The 22,878-nt window shown below is 39.5% G+C and overlaps 2 protein-coding genes across 2 annotated transcripts; one reads left to right on the top strand and one right to left on the bottom strand.

Moving 5' to 3' along the window:
* The first annotated feature begins 3,137 nt into the window (after nt 1-3,137).
* hcar2 (hydroxycarboxylic acid receptor 2-) lies at nt 3,138-4,028 on the top strand. Its single transcript, XM_061733173.1, has one exon. The coding sequence runs from the start codon at nt 3,138-3,140 to the stop codon at nt 4,026-4,028; it is 891 nt and encodes a 296-aa protein (XP_061589157.1).
* Nucleotides 4,029-9,786: 5,758 nt separating this feature from the next.
* Nucleotides 9,787-16,127, bottom strand: LOC133455195 (zinc finger protein 479). Its single transcript, XM_061734113.1, has 2 exons — nt 15,734-16,127; nt 9,787-13,206 (listed from the first exon to the last, which is right to left on the bottom strand). The coding sequence occupies exons 1-2, from the start codon at nt 15,936-15,938 to the stop codon at nt 11,615-11,617; spliced, it is 1,797 nt and encodes a 598-aa protein (XP_061590097.1). The 5' UTR covers nt 15,939-16,127; the 3' UTR covers nt 9,787-11,614.
* Nucleotides 16,128-22,878: the final 6,751 nt, after the last annotated feature.

The raw sequence follows: 22,878 nt of genomic DNA, 5'->3' as shown, positions 1-22,878 counted from the left end.
AAGCATTTTGCCTGCCATTTTCATAAACCTATATCTGACATCCAGCTGATTTTATTGACAGCGGACCTATGAATGCGGGTTGCAGAATGAGACGAGGAAATGAGATAAAGTGCTTTTAATATCAGCGTGACAGAGATAGTTGGACTGCAAAGCGCAGATCCCTTCATGCAAGATTGATATCCAGTGAAAGGTAAGGAACTTTTAAATTTAAATCTTTCATTTTAGAGGGTGGCATGGATGATAATTTAGTCAAAATGTTTACACGTTTTTTTAAACGTTGCAGCGTGGCTCGACATCCTGGTTGCACATGTTGTTTTTGTAAATTTGTGATTCCTTTATTGCTTATTTTCTCAATAAGAGTTTTGGTTTACTGAATGGTTTAGACATTTCCCTGCTTCAACACACCCTGATACAAGTTACTGTGACACTAACGGACTTGTGGAGGCCTGGATAACAAGCTGAATTGTGTTGATGCAAGGAAAGGTCTAAAACATGCAGGACAGGACGGCTCTTGAGGCCCGGCTTTGCCCCGCCCTGGTCTAGAATAAAGTTGTTTTTCATATAGATTTTATTTTATCACAGGGTGTTTCCAAAAGGTATATTTGCATGTGAAGTATTTTTGGATTGAGGGGGATGAAAAGGTTTGTTGTGACCTTTTAGAATTTCTGTTATTGTTACAGTAACAACCTCCAAAATAATATATAGACAGGTTAAGAAGGAGACCTGAGCTCAGTACAGGGCCCTCCCGGGGTTGGTAGAGGGAGCGATGCCCAAGACTGTCACTTAGGTAGAGCACTGGGTGATAAAATGTGGAAAAAATCGAAAAAAAAAAAAAATATATATATATATAGACAGATGTTCCATTTCATACATTTAAATTTTAAATGTGTGATCTAAAAAGGAACTCAAATTGAATCACCAAACAACACAAAATGTACTGTACGGTCAAATTAACACAAAATTACACCACAAAAAGGAAGTCAAAAACAAAAAACATAAACAAACTTTATCTTGATGACGATTTTGCAGATGAACATCTGAGACTTAGGTGTTAAAGTGTAAAAATTAGAAACTCATTGTATTTATCATGTTTGGATGGAAAAATGGCATTGTTGCAGCAGCAGTGGGATACAGATAAAAGGTACAAATGTATCTAGGATATAGATCAAAGGTATTTTTTTAATACAAATACACGTATTTAAACAGAATATATACTATATTATCAAGCTTTACCAAGATATTGCATATTTAAAAGAAGCCTTAACATCTATCTCCATCTCCCAAACCTGTTTTTTTAATTCCTTTAGTGTTTTTCCCTGTGTCCTGTGTCTGCAAAATAAGACCAAATCATTACCCCTCCACCTCTGCACTTCATAGCTGATATTAGTTTTTTTACGATGATATTCTGTGTGTCATTGTATATGACACTCAAATATATCTCCATTTCTCTCTTGTCTATCCAAGTTTTTATAACCAAATGCCCCTTCTCCGATAGGCAGCAGCAATTGCTTATCTAAAATCATTGTTGATGTCTTTCCTATTTGGCAGTGTTAACACACACCGGAATATCTCAGTACCAAAACCTTTTTATCGAGGTGTTCACGCTTGCTGGTGATTAGGGAATTAAATACATTTGATAGCAGCAAGTGGCTGATACAGTACTTACTCTTTACATTCCTGTGGAGACAATGAGCAGGTTGCTTCTGCATTTTGGTTTCGTTTTTACATTTAAAAAGAAATCATGACACGGTGTAATAGGTCATGTGTTGCGTTCATTTTTTTCTGCAACACATTGAGGTTGCAGTCTGTTGTTAGGGTCGCCACCAACCCGTTCTTAGGTTTTAAATTCATAAAACTACCACAAAAATGCGTTTATTGCATCAAGGCTTTTTGACTTTGTCAGGAACCTCTATTTCAACAAAATAATATCCAAACATTTTTTTTCACTAAATTATAAAATGCTCTGGTTGAAATTGTTACCTTTGTGGTGTTAGGGTCGATTTCGACCCGGTTATGAAATAAGCTTATAAAGCAATAATTAGAGCCAAAACTGAAATCATAACTGCTGGGATGCATCGACAGGCAGAAATATTTTCCGGGCAACAATTTCACTTCAGACTTTTCGAATGATATCACGAGTCCTCAGATTTGACAACAGGGATACCAGAGCAAGATCTGACAAGCTTGCCCTCATCAGGGATGTCAGGGAGAAATGGGTGCAGCTCCTTCCACTGATGTTCAACCCAGGGCCAGAGGTGACAATGGATGAACGTCTTTTCCCTTTCCGAGGAAAATGCCCCTTCCGGAAATACATACCCAGTAAGCCAGGGAAGTACGGCATAAAAATCTGGGCAGCCTGCAATGCCAAAAACAGCTATGCCTGGTGGAACCTAGAGATTTACACAGGCAAAAATGTGAGTGGCATCCCTGAGAAGAACCAAGGAAAACATGTGGTCCTTGATTTGACTACTGGCCTGCAGGGTCACAATATCACTTGTGGCAATTTTTTAAAGTTCTATTACTGAAAAAATTCTTTTTTTTCCATTTCCTTGAGATAAATGTATATGGGTCGAAATTGACCCATAACACCATAGATGTTACTATAGTTAATAATATTAAAATGAAAAAATAAATGAAACAAATTTATTTAAGAGATGTGTTATAAAACCCCTCAGTAATAGCCAGGTAACACAACAACCTTTTATTTATTAATATGATTCTCTTGAAGCTCATTTTACCAGTTTTTAAAATTGAAATCCAGGGCTATACTGACAAAAAAAGGCCCAGAGGCCCACACAAAAAGTATTAAAACCAATATGTTTAATGGATAAGGAAGCCTAACAATGTAACGAAGAGATGAGAAACAAATTGGATGATGGATAATTGCTTGTAGTGTATTTTAGAGATGATTTAAAACACGGGTCAAAACCGACCCGTTAACATCGGAGATGGTAACAGAATGCAAACACAGGACAAAGGTTAATACCTAAAAATAACAAGATGGTTTTTGTCCTGATACAGAAAATCAACCCTGTAAAACTTTTATTAGTTGTATTGTCTAGCTGAACTGAACATTTTTCCTGTCTCATTTGTTTTCTGAACAGATCTTTGCACTCTGACTGATCGGACCAGCTGCCATGGGAGTTTTATACTTCAACTCCACTGTGCTCTATATCTTTCACAAAGCGCAAAACTTCACTGGTGCCGAGAAGACAATCTATGAGGAATGCAACCATATGCCGGCTGTTCTTATTTGGTATCTCAGTCTACAGTTCATGAACATGTTCCTGGGCATCCCAGCCAACCTCATGGTGCTGTGGCAGATTAACAAAGACAGGAGCGACTCCTCCACCTCCGACATCTTCATCATGCATCTGGCAGTTCTAGATTTGTTCTTCTGTCTCATTCCTCCGTTAGAGCTGGTCAGCATAGTTTTCCATACAACCAGCAGCACCTGGTACGTCCTGCGCTTCTTCTATGGCATCAAGGACTTCTCGCCACTCTTTCTTTCTTGCATCTGCCTGGACCGCTATATGGCAGTGATCCACCCTGTCACCTTCACTGAGTTCAAGGACCGTCATCACAGGAGAGTCCTAGCCTTTGTGGTCTGGGTGATTATTCTAGCGTACGCTGCTGCTAAATGTGTTGGTAACATTGACAACTTCGAGATAGTCTTTACAGCAATGATCCTCATGACATTTGCCTTCATGGGGTTTTGCAACATAGTGATTCTCTGGGCGCTGTGGCGGTCTGGGCCTGGCAGAGATGACATGCACCCTGTGAAGAAGAGAGCCTTTAAAATGGTCCTAATTATTCTGGCCATCATTGTGTTCAACTACTTCCCACCAGTCGCACTGTTCCCATTCCAAACCTACTTTTCTTTTGACGTGTTTCGCTGCTACATTCACTATATTGCCTTCGGCTTGATGGACTTCAGCAGCACCATACAGCCATTGCTCTACCTGTCCAAAAGAACCCTAACATGGAAACCTAACTGTTGCCAGACTAGCGAGACACCTAGTCAGTAGGAACAAGTTCAACAATGTTTTGTTTTTTTATACATTTTATTTGATGGAAAAGTTTAATGACTCTTCAGCAGCTGCAAAATACAAGAGAATAAATTATTTTCTTGCATTGTTTTCAGCATCTAGGCTCCCATAATACATGATAGCCTATATCATAACACATGTAGTTTTTATCGCATGCTGACTGAAGGATTTTAGCAATCCAACCAATATGGACAATCTTGCTTCTTCAAAAATCTAATTAGTGCTTAACCAGTGAGGTTATGGAACGCATTGCCAGAAGAATTAAAATATAGCAAAAATGTGTTGAATTTAAAAAAAAAAGGTATAAAGACATGATGATGGATAAGTACAGACTTGTTCCCGGGTAATGGAATGATGGCATAAAGAAAGGAAACAAAAGGATGGGTATATTGAGTATCATTTTTATAATAATTTAAATAATCCTTTTTTTTAACATATGTGTGTGCAGATACAGGCATGTATGTAAGTGTAAGCATGTGTAGTGTAGGCCTACATATGTATGTGGATATGTAATGTGCTCGTATATATGTATGTACATGTATGGATATATGTGTAGCTACGTATGTTAGTACGTAAGTAGTTAGGTATGCATGTAAATATGCATATGTTTTTTGTTGTTGTTAGCTATTATTCATTTGTTGTATTTATTTATATTTATATGTAAGAAGGGGGGGCATTCATAAGCCGAGGCTTCAGCCCTGCCCCTTTGGTCGTGACCTAAGTGTTCATGCTTGGTGGTGACCAATAAATTTTTTTTCATTCATTCATTCAACCCTTGGACATGATGTCCAGTAGTATATCATTTTCTATGGGAACCTCTGTAATCTCTGGGGTAGTTGGAAAAATTCATCCTTCTAGTGTGTTTTACCTTGCATGCACTGAATCATTCGTTTTAACTTCCCTTATGTCAATCCATATGAAATATGGATGATGCCCCTGGTGTTCAATGCAAGAAAGTGCAGCTCTTTATGGATGGGTTGTTGCACCCCTTGCTAACAATGCTAACATTGCTAATGCCAACTCATTACAGGGAAAATTAGTTTTGCAAATAATGTCAGAGATGATGGAGACTCATCATGATTCAAGATTCAAGATTCTTTATTGTCATTGTTCATATTTCATAACAATGAAATTACAGATGCTTCATCCCAGGTACTGGTCCTTGTATAAAGTGCAAGATATGTAAAGAAAAAAAATAGATAAATATAAAGTGAACGGGCAGAAGCAAGTAGAAATAATTCATTATATGAATTTGTGTCTTGGATTTTGGAGATAATGTGTGCTGTGCTTGCTTGCACTGGAAAACCATTAATAGTTAGGCAGGTTACTTTGAGAAAATGAATTGTTTGGCTATAAAGTGAAACTTCAAAGGGTACAAAAGTAGGCTGCTGTAAATATAATTGCTCCTCAGTCACTAGCAGGTGTTCAAGCACTGAGCAGTCTGTTTTTAGGGTCACCACCGACCCGTTCTTAGGTTTTAAATTCACTAAACTTTTTTCACTAAATTATAAAATGCTCTGGTTGAAATTGTTACCTTTGTGGGGTTAGGGTCGATTTCGACCCGGTATATAAAATAAGCTTATGAAGCAATAATTAGAGCCAAAACTGAAATCATAAGTGCACTGTCAGACAGCCAGCTCCTCTCCCAGTCATGTGAGCTTCAGTGGATTCTCATTTTGGATTTTTGTTTTCCAGTTTACCTGCACATAAACAAAACAAATAAAGTCGAGCATGTCCAGACATGTAGGGTCAATTCACTCATTTCACTTGCAGAGTGCACATCTCCAGTTTGCAGCATGCAAAGATGAGAAGAAGATTTACAGTAAGCCAAGTTCTGGACTATATTTTTGTTGAAAATGAAAGAGACGACAATGAGCAGCGTAGTGATGCAGAGGAGCAGGATTCTGAGGAGGAAGATGATGTGGAGTATCATCCAGAAGATACTGACACATCTGGTGAGTCTGACGAGGAGGTCACTGGTGCTGAAGCTTCTCCTGGTGAAAAATTCAAGTCCAAAAATGGAAAGATACTTTGGAGCTCAGTACCTCAAGATGTACATGGCAAAATCTCATCAAAAAGCCCCCTGGAATCACAAGGTTTGCTTTGACAAGAGTCAGAAATATCAAAACATGTCTTGAGCTATTTATGCCATTGTCAATAAAAAGAGTCATAATTGCCATGACAAACCTTGAAGGGAAAAAGGTCCACATGACATGGATGAGGAATGCCTGGATGCTTATATTGGTGTTCTTCTTCTTGCTGGAGTGTACAGATCCTGCAATGAGGCCACTCATAATGATGCATCGACAGGCAGAAATATTTTCCGGGCAACAATTTCACTTCAGACTTTTCGAATGATATCATGAGTCCTCAGATTTGACAACAGGGATACCAGAGCAAGATCTGGCAAGCTTGCCCCCATCAGGGATGTCAGGGAGAAATGGGTGCAGCTCCTTCCACTGATGTTCAACCCAGGGCCAGAGGTGACAGTGGATGAACGTCTTCTCCCTTTCCGAGGAAAATGCCCCTTCCGGCAATACATACCCAGTAAGCCAGGGAAGTACGGCATAAAAATCTGGGCAGCCTGCGATGCCAAAAACAGCTATGCCTGGAACCTACAGATTTACATAGGCAAAAATGTGAGTGGCATCCCTGAGAAGAACCAAGGAAAACGTGTGGTCCTTGATTTGACTACTGGCCTGCAGGGTCACAATATCACTTGTAACAATTTTTTAAAGTTCTATTGCTGAAAAAATACTTTTTTTTTTTCCATTTCCTTGAGGTAAATGTATATGGGTCGAAATTGACCCATAACACCATAGATGTTACTATAGTTAATAATATTAAAATGAAAAAATAAATGAAACAAATGTATTTAAAAGATGTGTTCTAAAATCTCTCAGTAATAGCCAGGTAACACAACAACCTTTTATTTATTAATATGATTCTCTTGAGGCTCATTTTACCAGTTTTTAAAATTGAAATCCAGGGCTATACTAACAAAAAAAGGCCCAGAGGCCCACACAAAAAGTATTAAAACCAATATTTTCATGGATAAGGAAGCCTAACAACGTAACAAAGAGATGATAAACAAATTGGATGATGGATAATTGCTTTTAGTGTATTTTAGAGATGATTTAAAACATGGGTCAAAACCGACCCGTTAACATGGGAGATGGTAACAGAATGCTAACACAGGACAATAGTTAAACCCATACCTCCGTCCGTCACACAGGGAGCATGTATTTTCAGAGGGCATACAGAAACGTGGCATAATGGCCCTTCAGACCAAAGCTACTGGTGCTGCATAGTTCAAAACACTGGGAGGGTCATAAAGTACATATATTCCTATGGGCAGGGTTTTCAAAATTTCAAGAAAGAAAGAAACAAGACGCACCACAAATTCTTATCATAATCATGCCTAAACAGATGCCATTTGACATCTTGGCTGCATGAGTTTTCATTCCTGCGAATGGTTGAACCAGATGTGTTCTGCATGTCTCTGTCTGTCATAGTAAAAAATAGACATTGTGTGGCAGCAGCTTTTGAAAACGATGGTTTCAGATAACAGCTGTGTCATAATCAAGTTTGTTCTGAAAAACTCTGAAGTACATTACAAAATAATCGACTACTCAGCTGGTGGTACTGTCCTCTGTCTTTCTTTTTGTCTTTTTCATAGCTCTCTTCTAAAGCCTGCTTTTGTTTTAGCATTTAGTAAATCATTGTGGGTCAATTTCTGAAATGCTTACTTCTGTGACAACGTACTGTAGCTTAACTATGTCATGCAATTCTGTAACCACTGTAACCGCTTGAGTTTTAAAATTCAAATTCAAAATTATCATTAAAACTTAAAACACATTTTTGAAAAATTGGATGACTATAGTGGCCTTTATTAAAAGAAAATAAAAAACAGCAGATATGCAAAGGGCCACAGACTGAGATCTGAACCTGGGCCAACTGGATTAGGACTAAATCCTCTCGATGTGATTCATGAGCTGAACGTAGCGAGCAATTCGGCACTATTTATATCTCTATTATAAAATAATGTCAATCAAGTACATGACACATTTTTGCAGAAATCTCAGCTCAAACATGAGACTAAATATTGAGGTGACTTTGTTGTTTAATGAACATGCATCAAAACTAAAATGTTATCTTGTTCTTGTCAGTATATATTGATTAAACCATACTGAATATTTTCTGAAATATTTCAGAAAATGTATCATGTCTTTATGCTGATCCTGAGCATATACAAATGCACTTGTTGCATATAGAATAGTAATGCCTGTTTGTGTGGCATAAAAGGCATAAACTAGGTAAATCTTCAGCAGCTTTATGTGTCATATTTACAGATGTATTTTTTTAAATAATTATGAATATACAGTATATTTTCTTGTCTGAATAAAATAAGCAAAAATGTCTGATTTGGAAGAAAACTACTAAAGAAAACTTTAGTGACAAGAAATTTATTTTGTGGTGCATCTCAAATTGCTGAGTTCTTATAGGACGGTTTTTAATGATTTATGGGTAATATCAGCACTTCTGCTAATCCTTCACTTAATCTCATGTTGTGAAAGTTCTCACTGGATTGTATCCCCAGTGACTTGAATATGTTACCAATCAATCACAGGAAAACTACGGAGAGGCAGACATCAGACAACGCTCTCACTCACAGCCACAGTTATATCACTAATTAACTCAATATGCAGATCCGACTCTGGACGTCTTGGACTGAGAAAACGATAATCTGGACAGAATCCATGAAGAACCAAGGAGACAATGCTCATTATGGAAGTGTCTAAAACGACAATGTTATTTTTTTTAAATTTTATTTCACCTTTATTTAACCAGATAAAAAGACCCATTGAGGTCAAGACCTCTTTTTCAAGGGTGACCTGGCCAAGGAAGGCAGCAGCACACGTCCACACACAAATAACAGCAATCACGTAATAAACATTAAAATGAGAGGGCAAACTGTTTAGCAAATAAAGTGCAATAGTGGTGACTTCAATAATATGTAAAAAAAACAACAACTTCAGAAATAATTAAAAATTTAAGAACAAGGGCACATGTAGTTTAAAAACACAGGCACTGCCGAAAGGATTCTCGTTGTCGGTTTTTAAAAAGTGAGCGAAAGGCTTCAAAAGACACAAGTTCAGGCATTTTTAGTTCAAGTTGGAGGGTATTCCACGCAGAGGGTGCAGAGAAACTAAAAGCTTTTTTCCCCAAGTTAGTCCGAACGAAGAACAGCCAGATTAATATAGTTTTATCTATTAACTTAAAAAAAAAGAAAAAAATATAAATAATGAATGCAATAAGTGAAATGCTTTGAACACGGTATGCGTGCATGGTACATTGCATGCAGTGTCTTTTTAGGAAGCATATCACGTTCAAAGTAAATCAAATCAACCTTTATTTGTATCGCGCTTTTCATACAAAATAAAAAATGCAACGCAAAGCGCTTTACATAAAACATAAAACTTAATAATGCCCCCCCCTCCCCTTACGCACGCACGCACGCACGCACGCACGCACGCACGCACGCACGCACGCACGCACGCACGCACGCACGCACGCACGGCTGAGCACTGAGGATCCAGGTGAGGAAACGGTATCAGGGAGTCATCCACGCCAGGAGGTCTCATCACCCACAACCACAAGGGGTGATGAGACCATCCCGGCCCGGACGGATAGAGGAGTCCACACCACAGCGGTGAAGCCGTGGTGCAGAGCTCCACACCCATCCAGGCCAGAACGATCACCAGGACGACCCCCTGCAGGCCAGAGTCACTCCCAGCATGGAGGCTCCCCATGAGGAAACACTGGAGCTAGAAGCTACAAGAAAGCAGGATAAAATAGGCTATGGGGTTAAAATACACACTAAAAGAGTTTAAAAGTATAACATAAAATCCTAAAAGTAGGTTCAGAAAGCAAGACATGCTAAAACAAACACAAGAACAACTTAAAACCATAAGACCTGGGTTAAAATAACAAGAACAGTAGTAATGAAATGATGCCTCACCGTGGGTTATGGTTCTAACTTTGGGAATGATTAACTGGTACACACTGGAAAAAATAAATACTGTAAAAAGCATAGAAATCATACATCATTTTTAATTTAGACAGAAGACATCATCACCACATTATAAGTCCATTAGTAAAAACTCAGTACATGATATCCCTTTGCTACAGGTGACCATTTACACAGATAGGACATTGAAAGTGAAGGACAAATATTTGCTGGTTTTTGAGTGAGCAAACACAAACACAGCATCTGGATGATACACATTAGCTGAACTCAGCATCACTTACAGAACAGCCAGTAATCTGAAGGCAGGTCAATTTCTAATTCATACTCAAAGTCACAGAATTATCACTTACATTTTTACACTAATAGATTGTTGTCAGCTTGACTGATCAGACTTCTGAACTTACAGTTTATTTATATATAGCATCATATTAATTAAGTGTATGCTGATTAGTTATTTGTTATCTTGTATGCTCAAGAAAATGATCTTGAGCAGAGCTAGGGTTGTTTAAGTATATTCTAAGATTAATATACATACAAATAATTGCAACTATTAATTTAACAAGAGTTTCTTTGTCAATGTATAATGCAATTAAACTATTATAAAGCTTCTAATAATGTAATAATTCACACAACCATCACAAAGAGTCATGTTTTGGAAATTAATACAAGACAATAAATTATGAAAAATATCAGTTAAGCTTTTGGGGTTTTTCAACAAAAATTGCACATAGGAGCAATGAATTGTCCAAAATGCATCAAAGGTGCACACTTTTAAAAATAACAATCAAAAGTGACAGCTCTATCAGTTAGTCAACTCTACCAAAAGGCGGAAAACAATGTGGAAACATGACACTGTTAGTTTTCCCCAGCTGTTTCATACAAAGGACTCATGACAATAATTACACTTATGTAGACATGATCAGTTATCTTAAAAATGTGACTATGGTCTATAACAGTTCTATTTTACATAAGGAAAGAATAATCAGGGATTAAAGGGTCCATACTGACCCCTACTGGTTGTTTGTTTTATCATTTCAGAGTAAAAATGTGTAAGGAAGGTGTCTAACTTGACCTGGGAGTCAGCGTTTTTTTATTTCTATCTTTTTTTATTTTTATACCCGATTTTTCCCCCATTTTTATCACCCAGTGCTCTACCTAAGTGACAGTTCTGGGCATTGCTATCCTCTACCAACCCTGGGAGGGCCCTGCTCTGAGCTCAGGTCTCCTCCTTAACCTGAGGAGTGAACCGACCGCTTCTTTTCACCAGACAGGGTGGGATCCTCCCCACCCCATCTGTCCCCGGTTGGCCAGAGGGGGCATGTGTAGCCCAGGACTGCTGCATGTTTTTGTGAGGGTAGCTCACATTAGCTACCCAAGGGAGCACGGGGAGAACATGCAAACTCCACACAGAAAGGCCCTTTCACCAACCACATAATGTATGTTTAATGGTCTGATAAATACTAGAAAATTCACATATTATTATATAAGAGCACGTACATGAACCATTCTCCAACCCATATTTACTCATCTCCAACTATTTGGTCTTAATCTCTTTTATGTTGGAAAGTGTTTCAGATGAAGAGGCTTGAGCAGGGTTTGTATCAGTCTCAGTCACACGCCCTTCACTCTGTGCTTTCTGCTCCTTTGCAGCATGCATCTTGAGGTGTTTATGAAGGGAAGACTGATCGGTGTAGGTCTTCCCACACTGGTTACAGAGGAACACCTTTTCTTTGGTGTGGACCAGCTCGTGTCTCTTCAGGTGACCAGATCTGCTGAAGCTCTTGCTGCAGTATGAGCAGGTGTACTCCTTCTCTCCCGTGTGAGTCCTCTGGTGCAGCTTAAGGCTACTGGCTACTGTAAACTTCTTGCCGCACTCATCGCAGCCGTACGGCCTCTCTCCCGTGTGCATCCGCATGTGTATGGTGAGATGGCCTGCCTGGCTGAAAGTCTTCTTACACAGTTCGCAGCTGTACGGCCTCTCTCCCGTGTGGATCCTATAATGTGTTTTCAAGTCCCCCAAGCCGTTGAATCTTTTGCCGCATTGGGCACAGCAATACGGCCTCTCGCCGGTGTGAATCCTTTCGTGTATCCGCAGATTTCCTGCGTTGCTGAAGGTCTTGCCGCACTGCTGGCAGCTGTACGGTCTCTCGCCGGTGTGAGTCCGCAAATGGACTTTGAGCTGGTTGTGCTCATTGAAGCGTTTCCCACAGTACGAGCAGGAATACGGCTTCTCTCCAGTATGGAGCCGTTTATGTACCCTCAGCTGACTGGGATGGGCATAATTTTTACTGCACATGTTGCAGCTGTAGGGTCTTTCCCCTGTATGGATGCGCTTGTGGGATTTGAGGAGGTCGGCCCGGCTGAAGCGCTTTCCACAGGTGTTGCACAGGTGAGATTTTTCATTTCTGTGAGTCTTGATGTGGGCGTTTAGGGAGTTTTCTTGGCTAAATGTCTTGGGACAGGTAGGACATTGAAAAAAGTTCTCAGCTGCAGCAGGAGTGAGCGACTCATTTTCTGTTGTGCTCACTCCCTCTGGCTCCACGTCTTCTCTGCTTGCTACATCTGTATCTACTTCAGATTCTTGATTACATCTCAATGTGTACACACTGTCGCCTTCGCTATACGTCAGCAGTTTATTCTCCTCCTCGTCTTCTGTCTTGATAAAATGTTCATCCTGCATGTAGCTGTCAGGAACAATGGTGACTTTAACATCACTGTCACTGCCTCCACAGTCTTGTTCAGGACATGGAGATGTCGATTCATGTTTGTAAGCATCGCAACTGACCTCTGAGCACTCTATTTTTATAGGCTTCATCACCAAATTGAGAAGCAGTGATGTCTGGGAGAGGTCAATAGCCCTGCTTTCATCCAGGTCAGGCTCTACTTTTACAGAAATTGGTGTTCTGACAGATTCATTGACAACTGGTTGTTCTACAGTTTGATCTGTCTGCAGAAAAACGGAGGCAGGGCAGCTGCTCTTCCTTGTCTTGCTTTCACCTTTCTTCCTGGAGCTCTTCTTGTCACTGCTGCATATGGACACCTTGAACGTACCCTGGGTGGAGCTGAGGGGCTGGTTGATCCATTCAGACACAGAAAACTGTTCAGCAACATCTTGTTCACACGAATCTGAAAATTCACAGACAGAATAAAGAACAGGAGACAGACTATGTTATAGTCGTTACACTTCACGCAACTAAAATATTTAATTAATATTTAAACAGTGTTAAAAAAGTATGAAAAGAAAAAACAACAACCTCATCCTTGGCACATTATCATGCAAATATGTAACTGCCACATTACTAACCACAACCATGACATTATTAAGGTTTTTCTCCCACTATGGGAGTTTTTACCTGCCATTGTTTATATAATAATTGCTCGGGGGTTTATGTTTATGTTCATGTTCATGTTCATGTTCATGTTCATGTTCATGTTCATGTTTATGTTCATGTTCTGGATCTCTGGAAAGCATCTAGAGACAACATCTGTTGTATTTGACGCTATATAAATAAAATTGAATTGAATTATTACATTTTTATTGCAGCTGTTTGTGAAACAATTAAACTGGAAATTAGGTATGATTAATTTCTCAATTGTGAGAATTTAACCTGACATTTTCTATATTTTTACATCTTTGGGAGCATACTTATACTGATTGCTGTGCATTTCTATAGTACTGTGGCATTTAAACATTTATCTTTTTACTATTCTCTCTCTGATTTTTTTTCTTATTTTAGATTTTCTTATTTTCACTGGCCCTTTTGCCAACCCCACCCAGGGTGTGGGCACTGAGATCATGGAGGAACTTAACACGCACTCAATTCCCCCGGGAATCGAACCCAGGACCTTCTTGTGAGACGGCTGCACTACCAGCTGCGCCACCAGCTGCGCCACCGTGTCCCATTGGATTTGATTGTCTTGTTCAGGACATGAAGATGTCGATATAGATATAGATGTCTTAATGTATAAACATGTGCGAGGAAAAGGTATAAAGTTTGGAGTTTGATCTTTATTTATTTATTTTTTTATCCCGATTTGTTCCCCATTTTATCACCCAGTGCTCCTACCTAAGTCAGTCCTGGGCATTGCTCCCTCTACCAACCCCGGGAGGGCCTGCACTGAGCTCAGGTCTCCTCCTTGCCTGAGGAGTGAAGCAGCCGCTTCTTTTCACCAGAAAGGGTGAGGCTTCTCTGGCCGGACGTAGCACGTGGAAGGATCACGTTATTCCGGCCAGATCCTCCCACCCCATCTGTCCCCAGCGGGGGCATGTATAGCCCAGGACTGCTTGTTTTTGTGAGGGTAGCTCACATTAGCTACCCAAGGGAACACGGGGAGAACATGCAAACTCCACACAGAAAGGCCCTTTCACCAACCCCACCCAGGGTGTGGGTGCTGAGGTCATGGAGGAACTTAACACGCACTCAGCGCCCACAGGGTCCCCCCCGGGAATTGAACCCAGGACCTTCTTGTGAGACGGCTGCACTACCAGCTGCGCCACCGTGCCCCATTGGATTAGATTTTTTAAATTAAAACTACATTTTATTTTTTATATTGTTTTAACAATCATTACTGTATAACGGAGTTCAGATTTGTGTGTTCTTGGAGGTCTGTGTTATTTTTCACCAAAATATACTATTTGGGAACATGAAACGTCTGCTTTTGCTGCAGAATTAGACTTTTTTTATTCAACTTTATTATCATGATAATAAAAAAAAAATCGGAAAACATTTTAAATTATTCATGCCAACAGAGCAAAATCTGTTGAACCTGCTCAAATAATCACATATCACTTATTTCTTCACTAAAAAAAACTTTGTTACCCAAAAAAGCTAAATTAATTTCTCACCAATGGACAAGTAAAGTCTTAGCCGATAATACACGTCTTTCAGACTTCATGACTAAATATGTGGCAAATAAACTAGTTTTTCAATTATTTACTTGAGCTAAAATTGAAATCAATATTAAAATTGGATAAATCGCACGGCCCTAATGTGTCCTTAGTGTGATAAAGGAAAACTAAGTATGCCATGTTAAAAGTTATATTATAAACACATTGATGTGATTTAAAGCTGCTAGGATCCAGGGGGTGGGTGGGTAATGTCTGGGTTTATGATTTTATTTTCACTTATTTATTTATTTATTTTTGCTCTTAATTTATGTGTTAATTTTGCATTGTTATACTTAATAATATGGGCATTACTTTTTTTTTTTGCATTTGTTTTTTTTTTTGTTATTACATTTATCTATTCATTTTTTGTTGTTATGTATTGGTGTTTTTTTTTTTGCACCATGTTGTTTTTTCAGAAAAAGGAAAAAGAGAAATAAAAATTTGATCACAAAAAAAAAAAATTGGATAAATCGCATAGCCCTAATGTGAACCAACGTTTTCATGAACTTGCTTTATAAAATGTTTAGGGAACCATATGTATACATTTTACTTTATAAAGAATTGACCATTTTATTGGCATTAAAATGTATACGTAGGCTATAGCTCAATGTACATTACCTTTACTAAATTATAGTGTAATAGCTACTACTGCAAGCAACCTGTTTATGTATAAGCGCTCCCTCTTTGCAGCAGTCTGTACTGTTATTGTATTTAATCTCGCCTCTGGTCCGGATCAGGATCAGGGTCCAGTAAACCAGAGCATACCTCTTGGAGCAGGAGCAGACTCCGCGCTGCTCTGCGCAAACAGCAGCCTCTTCAGGCCCTCGTTTTCGGACTGGATCCTCCGAACTGCGCCCTGGTACTCCGACAGGCTCCGGTCCACCGAGTCCAGGATGTCGTTCACGGTCGCTTTAAAGATCTGGTTCAAGGAAGACTCGAGGGAGCTCTTCAGATCGCTCGGTTTGGCCATGTTGGACCGAGCTGCTTCCCCGCAGCAGACAGCTCCCCTGCACGGTGCTTGAGCCCGGTCGAAGATGTGGACAGATGTGCGGACAGATGTGCGGTCTGCTCTGCTGCTGCCGTGTGCGGAAGATGCGGAACAAACAAAAACAGAGACAGTCGCAAGAGGATGACGACGCGAGGTTGCTGGTTTGGTTTCTTACGCCACGTGCTCCCCCTGCTGACGTGGAGCTCCGTTAAGATTTAGGTATTTGAAACCTGCGTGTTTGTTGATATGAGAAAGAAAACACTTACAGTAGTTGGAAATGAACAGAGGTGTCAAAAGTATTCACATTCATTACTCAGGTAGAAGTATAGATACTAGAGTTTAAAAATACTCCTGTAGAAGTTGAAGTATCAACTCAAGTTTTTTACTCAAGTTTCAAAACTACTTAAAGTATAAAAGTAAAAGTAATGTAAGGGGGGAAAAAGCCATTAAGGACAAAAGCCATTGAAAATGAATGCATCTTAGTATAATGCAAATATATTAAAGAACCATATATGTGTACTATTGAGCATTAACATGTGTTTCAGAGAGCAGAAGATATGATGACTAGTTGCCTATAAGTATTGGAATGGTGCAAAAAGTCAAACTTCAGAGGCATGTTATCATTTATCCTAACCTTTATTGGAATGTACATCCAAGTTTAGTTGCAGGAATCTGAGGGCAACGGATGTAAGAACAAAACTGGACAAGAACATCTGAAACAACCACAACCAAATTCACTCTATCCGGATGGCGCAATTTAACTGGATAGTTTTTTTTTAAAGGCCGAAATGAAATAGAGTAACGAGGCTGTTTTTAAAATGTAAGGAGTAAAAAGTACAGATAATTGTGTGAAAATGTAAGGAGTAAAAGTAAAAAGTCGTCTGAAAAATAATTACTCCAGTGAAGTATAGATAACCAAAATTTCTACTTAAGTAAAGTAACCAAGTAATTGTACTTTGTTACTTGACACCTCTGGAAATGAAGACAACCAACTTCTCTCAATTAACGTTTTTCTTATTGGAGATTCAAAGTAAACTTACACACATACCTTTTCCATTCAGCAGACCTCCCAGATGGACCACAGAACAGAATCTGCATCATCGTTTTATACTGACAAAAGTGCAAATATTAGATAAATGATTACATTATAATTGGCTAAACTGAAGGCGAGGAAATGTGGTTTAGACTTAGCCCTCCCTTCGTTGGAGCCGTGATTGGTCCCAATCACCCAGCCTTCTTCATCTTCTTTCTCTCCAAAAATTGTGGAATTGGCCTTGTACAAAAGTTACCGCTCTGGGCTGACTCCTCTCCGTCGCTGTATGCTTGAGATAAGGGAACTACTTCAAGTGATTAAGAGCTAGACTACGTAAAACATGGGTGATACCTCCATATCATGCAGGTTTGCCTGCGTAAGAGTGTGAGCCAGCCAATAACACAGAAGTTATGTTTTGGTCTTTTTAATCTATCTTCCGGTTCTCTGCAACTCTGGCAAAGGATAAAATAAATGTATTCCTAAGCCGAACACTACAAACCTTTCAACAATCAAAAACCAAAATCAAAGTCTCACCAAGAAATTAATTACTAAGGTAAAGCTTAAACTGCTTCAACACATACACACAAACTAGTACAGCCACCACCTGCTCATAGCAGCTGGATCCACATTAACGCCAAGTAATGCTAATGCTTTATTATACACCGTAAAACTTCTGGACATACGAGCCCTGATATCACCAATGGGTTTGTGTGAAGGGTAGTTTTCAATCATGGGCTGTATAAAACAATTAACATCAATGGGTCGTATGACACGAACACGCCCACAGTATGTCAATCAAAGTTAGCTTTTCCTTCAGCAGATCCCTATCAAAATATCTCCAGGGCTGCCGGCAGATGTTTACAGCAGGAAATAATGTTTAGCATGTTCTCAGTGGTGAAATAAAAAATTATAGTTGCATTTGGCTAAGGCTGGGTTTGTAAAAACGGCTGGTTGCTTCCCTAAGCGCTGTAGCATGATGATTACAGATAACGAAGTGATAATATCTGGCCACTGGCTGAGCCGACTGTCAATCAATCATATTAAAAATAAATGCATCGATTTACATAAACTCTCCTTGTGTGGTACAAAAAAAAAAAATCACCTCCCTCAGAGTTGTCATGGTGTGAAATCAAATGATTGAGACCAAAACAGTTTTTTGAACCAGGCTTTAAATGTGTTTATTTCTGCTCTAAAGTTGGACATTTGAACATGGAGCTCGATGGAGTTTGACAGCCTCTAGCGACCAGTTGAGGAACTGCAATGAATCTTAAATCTGAATGAGCCTCAACCACTAAGGTAGATGATTGGTGCTTGGGCAGGGCACACAAAGGCCCATACCTGGCTTGAACACCTCACCTAAATGTCAATCAATGTTAGATCTGGCTATAAACTCCTTCAGCTGATTGAGGCCGGAGGAAGGCAAGGCAAGGCAAGGCAAGGCAAGGCAAGGCAAGGCAAGGCAAGGCAAGGCAAGGCAAGGCAAGGCAAGGCAAGGCAAGGCAAGGCAAGGAAGGTTTATTGGTACAACGCATTTCCTGTACAAGACAATTCAAAGTGTAAATAGCAAGATTTTAAATAAATTCATTTAAAAGCATGAGTTTAAATCAGAAATTAAAGACATAATAATAATAATAATAATAATAATAATAATAATAATAATAATAATAATAATAATTCATTTTATTTCGAGGCGGCTTTCACGTCACCCAAGGTCACCTTACAGGATAAAAACAAGAAATACAATTAAAAATACAATAAAACATCCATAAAAGCAGCAATACAAATGACACAACAGTAAACAAATGAACTGGTGATAAGTAGTGCGTGATGACATAAGACATAAGTACAAAAGAATATAATAAATGAGGTGCAAGAAAAAAAGGTTGTAGTGAATTATGGTGGATTATGAAAGGCAGTAGTAAATAGAGGTTTTCAACCTTGACTTAAAGCAATGGAAATGTTCAGCAGCCCTGGGGCCTGTACTACGAAGCGGGATTTGGGGTTAGCGAGGTAACTTCAGGTTTAACCCTGGGTTTTCAGGACTACGACGGTGGTTCACTTCTTAGCGGGCCACATCACCATGGTAACTTATGCTGAACCGCTAACCTGCTCCGGAGCAGGTTATGTTCGAGATACAGATCGCCGGGTGTAAAAGCACCGCCCACTGACCAATCAGCTCTCTTGGAAAATGACATGCCCTTTCGAAGAGAATCCAGTGGAGCTCGGTGCGCGGAGCCTGAGAGGATCCCTCCGAAGAGAACGCGTATTCAGGGACCGCCAAAACCCCTTTGCTTTCCCTGATGAGTACCTGTATGAACGATCCAGAAAAAAAGAAAAAAGAGGTGGAGGAGAAAATAAAAAATAAATCAATCAATGAATAAATAAAACAAATCATCACCCAAAATCCGATGTACAGTCAATCCAAAACTAATACCAATTAAATAAATAAATCAAGAAGAAATGAAAAAGAAGATGCATTTGTAAGGGGATAGCAAAAAAGGGCTTTTCAATTTCGTCCCTCGAACATTCTGAGAAGTCACTTTAAAATACTAAATACCCCCCTCCTGAAAAATAAAAAAATTAAATAAAATAAATAAAAAAACCCAATTCTTTGGTACAGCATCAGCACAAGTTATCGGTCAACAACAATAGTTATAGAACCAATATATACAGACTGTCTCAGAAAATTAGAATATTGTGATTTTCTGTAATGCAAACACAAAAACAAAAAAAATGTCATACATTCTGGATTCATTACAAATCAACTGAAATATTGCAAGCCTTTTATTATTTTAATATTGCTGATCATGGTTTACAGTTTAAGATTAAGATTCCCAGAATATTCAAATATATGTTTATATCCCTATGAATTTACGCATTTATACAGTCAGCGATCTTTTGCCAGCTGTTTTTCCTGCATTTTGCAGCTGCAACTGTGTTGCTTTTTGCCTGTATTATATGCCTATACTCATCATATTTCCGTAAAATTATTGTTTGCTCTTCGCTACTGAAATAAGCGGCTCTGACAGCGGACTTCTCCATGCTTGCGATTGGTCATGCGCTGAAAACACCGCCCCTTTTATGTGCACGCGCTCATATCCAGATTGGAGAAACCTGGGTTGATATACCGAGTTGATAACCGCCGTCGTGTGACCGCTTAGCGTGATTGCAATTGTCCCGCTTAGTGAATCTGGATAAGGAAAAGATATCCTGGATATGTTGAACTTGCTTCGTAGTACAGGCCCCTGGTGCATTCTGGGATCTTGTTCCACAGGGGAGGAGCATACAAGCTGAACTCCGCCTCACTGTGTTTGGTTGTAACTCTGGGTACAGAAGGTCGGCATGACCGAGACGACCTGGGGGTTCTAGTAGTGTCACAATGGACCAGGAGTTCAGAGATGTATTTTGGCTGTGAACCATTCAGAGATTTATAAACCAACATCTGTTCTGTGACGGACAGGAAACCAGTGTAAATATCTAGGAACTTATGTGGTCCACCCTCCTGGTCTTGGTGAGGACCTGGCAGCAGGGTTCTGAACGAACTGCAGCTGTTTGATGGATGTTTTAGTGAGAACAGTAGTCCAGTCTACTAAAGATAAAAGCATGGCCAAGTTTTTCTACTGAGACATCGGCCCTTTAATCCTCCACACGTTCTTTAGGTGATAATAGTGTGACTTCACCACTGTCTTAATGTAGCTGTTAAAATTCAGATCTGTGTACAGAACCACTCCCAGATTAAGGAGCTGCCGATGAATGCTTTCTATGTTGTTTTTTTTAACCCGACTGGGAAGTTGGATATTTGAACATGGAGGTCAGTAGAGATTGACTCACTTTCGGTGTCAGCATCCGGTGGTCAGTCGAGGAATAGCAACATTTTTTATTGGCCTGAGGTGAAGGTGCGGTGTATCAGTCACATTATGGTTCAAGTCTCATTACAAGCAAGTGGAGATACTATTTGTAGATTATTTTATTCCAGTGTCATTATTATTATGTAAATTGTTATTTAAATTCGACCTCACTTGAGCACCTCGATGATCACATGATATGCATACTGAACAAAATATAAGCCAAAATGTGCAAGCATTGTGCAAAAAAGTACAGTTCTTGATTCACAAGTTTATTGGACAGTTTTTGGGAATAATAATCTGAAATAATCTATTTCTGCATTATGCAACTAATGTCCCAAATCACATCACTCTTCTTTACAGTGTTGCTTCACTGCATTCAGTTTTACTTGCATTCATTTATACATAGCTCTCTAAGTCCTACTGTAGCGTTTCAGAGAGGTCTAGTCCTAGACGAGCTCATTTAAACCGTTCACCTCTTACCATTTTTTGCCATTCTGGTGTGCTAGAAACTTTAGCTGTTGGACAGATGGCTTTACATTTGACTCTAAAATACTTTGGTTTACAGAAGAACGCATGCTTGATTTAATTACTGCAAGGTGACCAGATCCTACAAAATTAGATTGAAGGGTAAAGGCTGGGACACACCAACCCGATAATCCACTGTCGCTGTCGGGCAAAGTCGGTGACTGGAGTTGGGCGAGTGTGACCCGTGCTGATGTCCGTCATGTAGAGTCGGCTCTGGAATACACTCTATCATTGCATCGGTTTGAATTTGGCTTGTGTTTGATTGTATTGTATTTTCCTCTTCACTTCTTTCAGACGTGAAAACAGCAGGCTCAGTTAAAAACTCGGGCCCAAAGAGATTTTCCGAGATTTTCATTTCAGGTTGTTCTTTTTTCCTTTTGTTTTTGTGCGACCTTACAGATTAGCGCTGCTTGCAGTTATGGGGACGTATTACGCCTTGCTCACGTGCAGAATGTACGTTCTAGTTGGCATCGGGTTGGTGTGTTCGGGAGTATTTTTTGACCAACTTGGGGAGACGAGAGCCGACTTTCAGCCTGACTGCTTTTTCTGCTGATGGTCGGCCGTCGGGTTAGTGTGTCCCGGCCTTAACACCTCCGCCGTTCTGTGTTTCACAGTTGATATGAAGTATTTCTGTTGATATCCTGTGTTTATTTTTGGCTCTGTGTGGCACTGTGTATTATACTCATATTATATCCTTTATGTCCATGTCTGTCCAAATGACACACATTTTGTGGTTTGTTCTAATACACCTTTGTAAGCTGTATAGATAATTGGCTTTCAAGCAACCCTGGTATGGAGATATGTTTTCTGATTGTTTTCTCACTAACATAACATGCCAAGCTTGACTTTAACAGTCTGAGAAATACCTCTTGGGTTTTTGCAGTATCTTTGAGCACTGTATGGTCTGAAATTCTGATGTATTTTATGGGTAGTCCACTCGTTAGAAGACAAGAAACTGTTTTGAAAGTTTTCCACAAATAGATAATCGTTGGCACTGTAGAATGATAAGAGTCCAAATAATTTGGAAATAGCCTTGTAACCCTTCTCAGATTGATGGGCATTAAAAATTGCTTCTCAAAAATTATTGCTGATGTTGTTCCTGCTTGGTATTGTGTTAAAAGGAACCCTGGTTATTAAGACTTGTAGTCCCTAATTAGCCACAATTGTTCTCTTATACTAAAATATGTTGTTAGAAACACATAAAATAATCTAATTGCTTTAAAAATCTACAATGTTTATCACATATTTTGACCTGCGGGAGGCGCCATGTTTTACTTGCGCAATGCATTCTGGGGGCGATGACGTAGACCGGTGGCTCTGGGAAGATAAGCTGCGTTAGTTTAACTGGGACAGGTATCTAAAACATAGATGAGCAGCACTCTCCCGGCCGTGGAAGCTGACGAGGGAGCCCATAAGACGTCTCGGTTCAGGCAAACTGGATCAAAGTTCTGTGATGCACGGGAGATCTGCAAAAATGATCAATGTCGTGCGCATCTTACCAGTGCATTAGGCTCCT

The sequence above is a fragment of the Cololabis saira genome, chromosome 11 (assembly GCF_033807715.1).
Source record: "Cololabis saira isolate AMF1-May2022 chromosome 11, fColSai1.1, whole genome shotgun sequence".
NCBI lineage: Eukaryota > Metazoa > Chordata > Actinopteri > Beloniformes > Belonidae > Cololabis > Cololabis saira.
Note: the sequence above shows the minus strand (reverse complement) of the source record. Positions and strands in the feature narration are given on the sequence as shown.

What these genes read in the sequence shown, in the direction of transcription:
- hcar2 (XM_061733173.1), top strand. Translation starts at nt 3,138, where the DNA reads ATGGGAGTTTTATACTTCAACTCCACTGTGCTCTATATCTTTCACAAA.
- LOC133455195 (XM_061734113.1), bottom strand. Translation starts at nt 15,938, where the DNA reads ATGGCCAAACCGAGCGATCTGAAGAGCTCCCTCGAGTCTTCCTTGAAC. An exon ending in GTCTGCTCCTGCTCCAAGAG is followed by an intron (nt 13,207 to 15,733) that starts GTATGCTCTGGT and finishes GTGAATTTTCAG; the next exon opens with ATTCGTGTGAACAAGATGTT.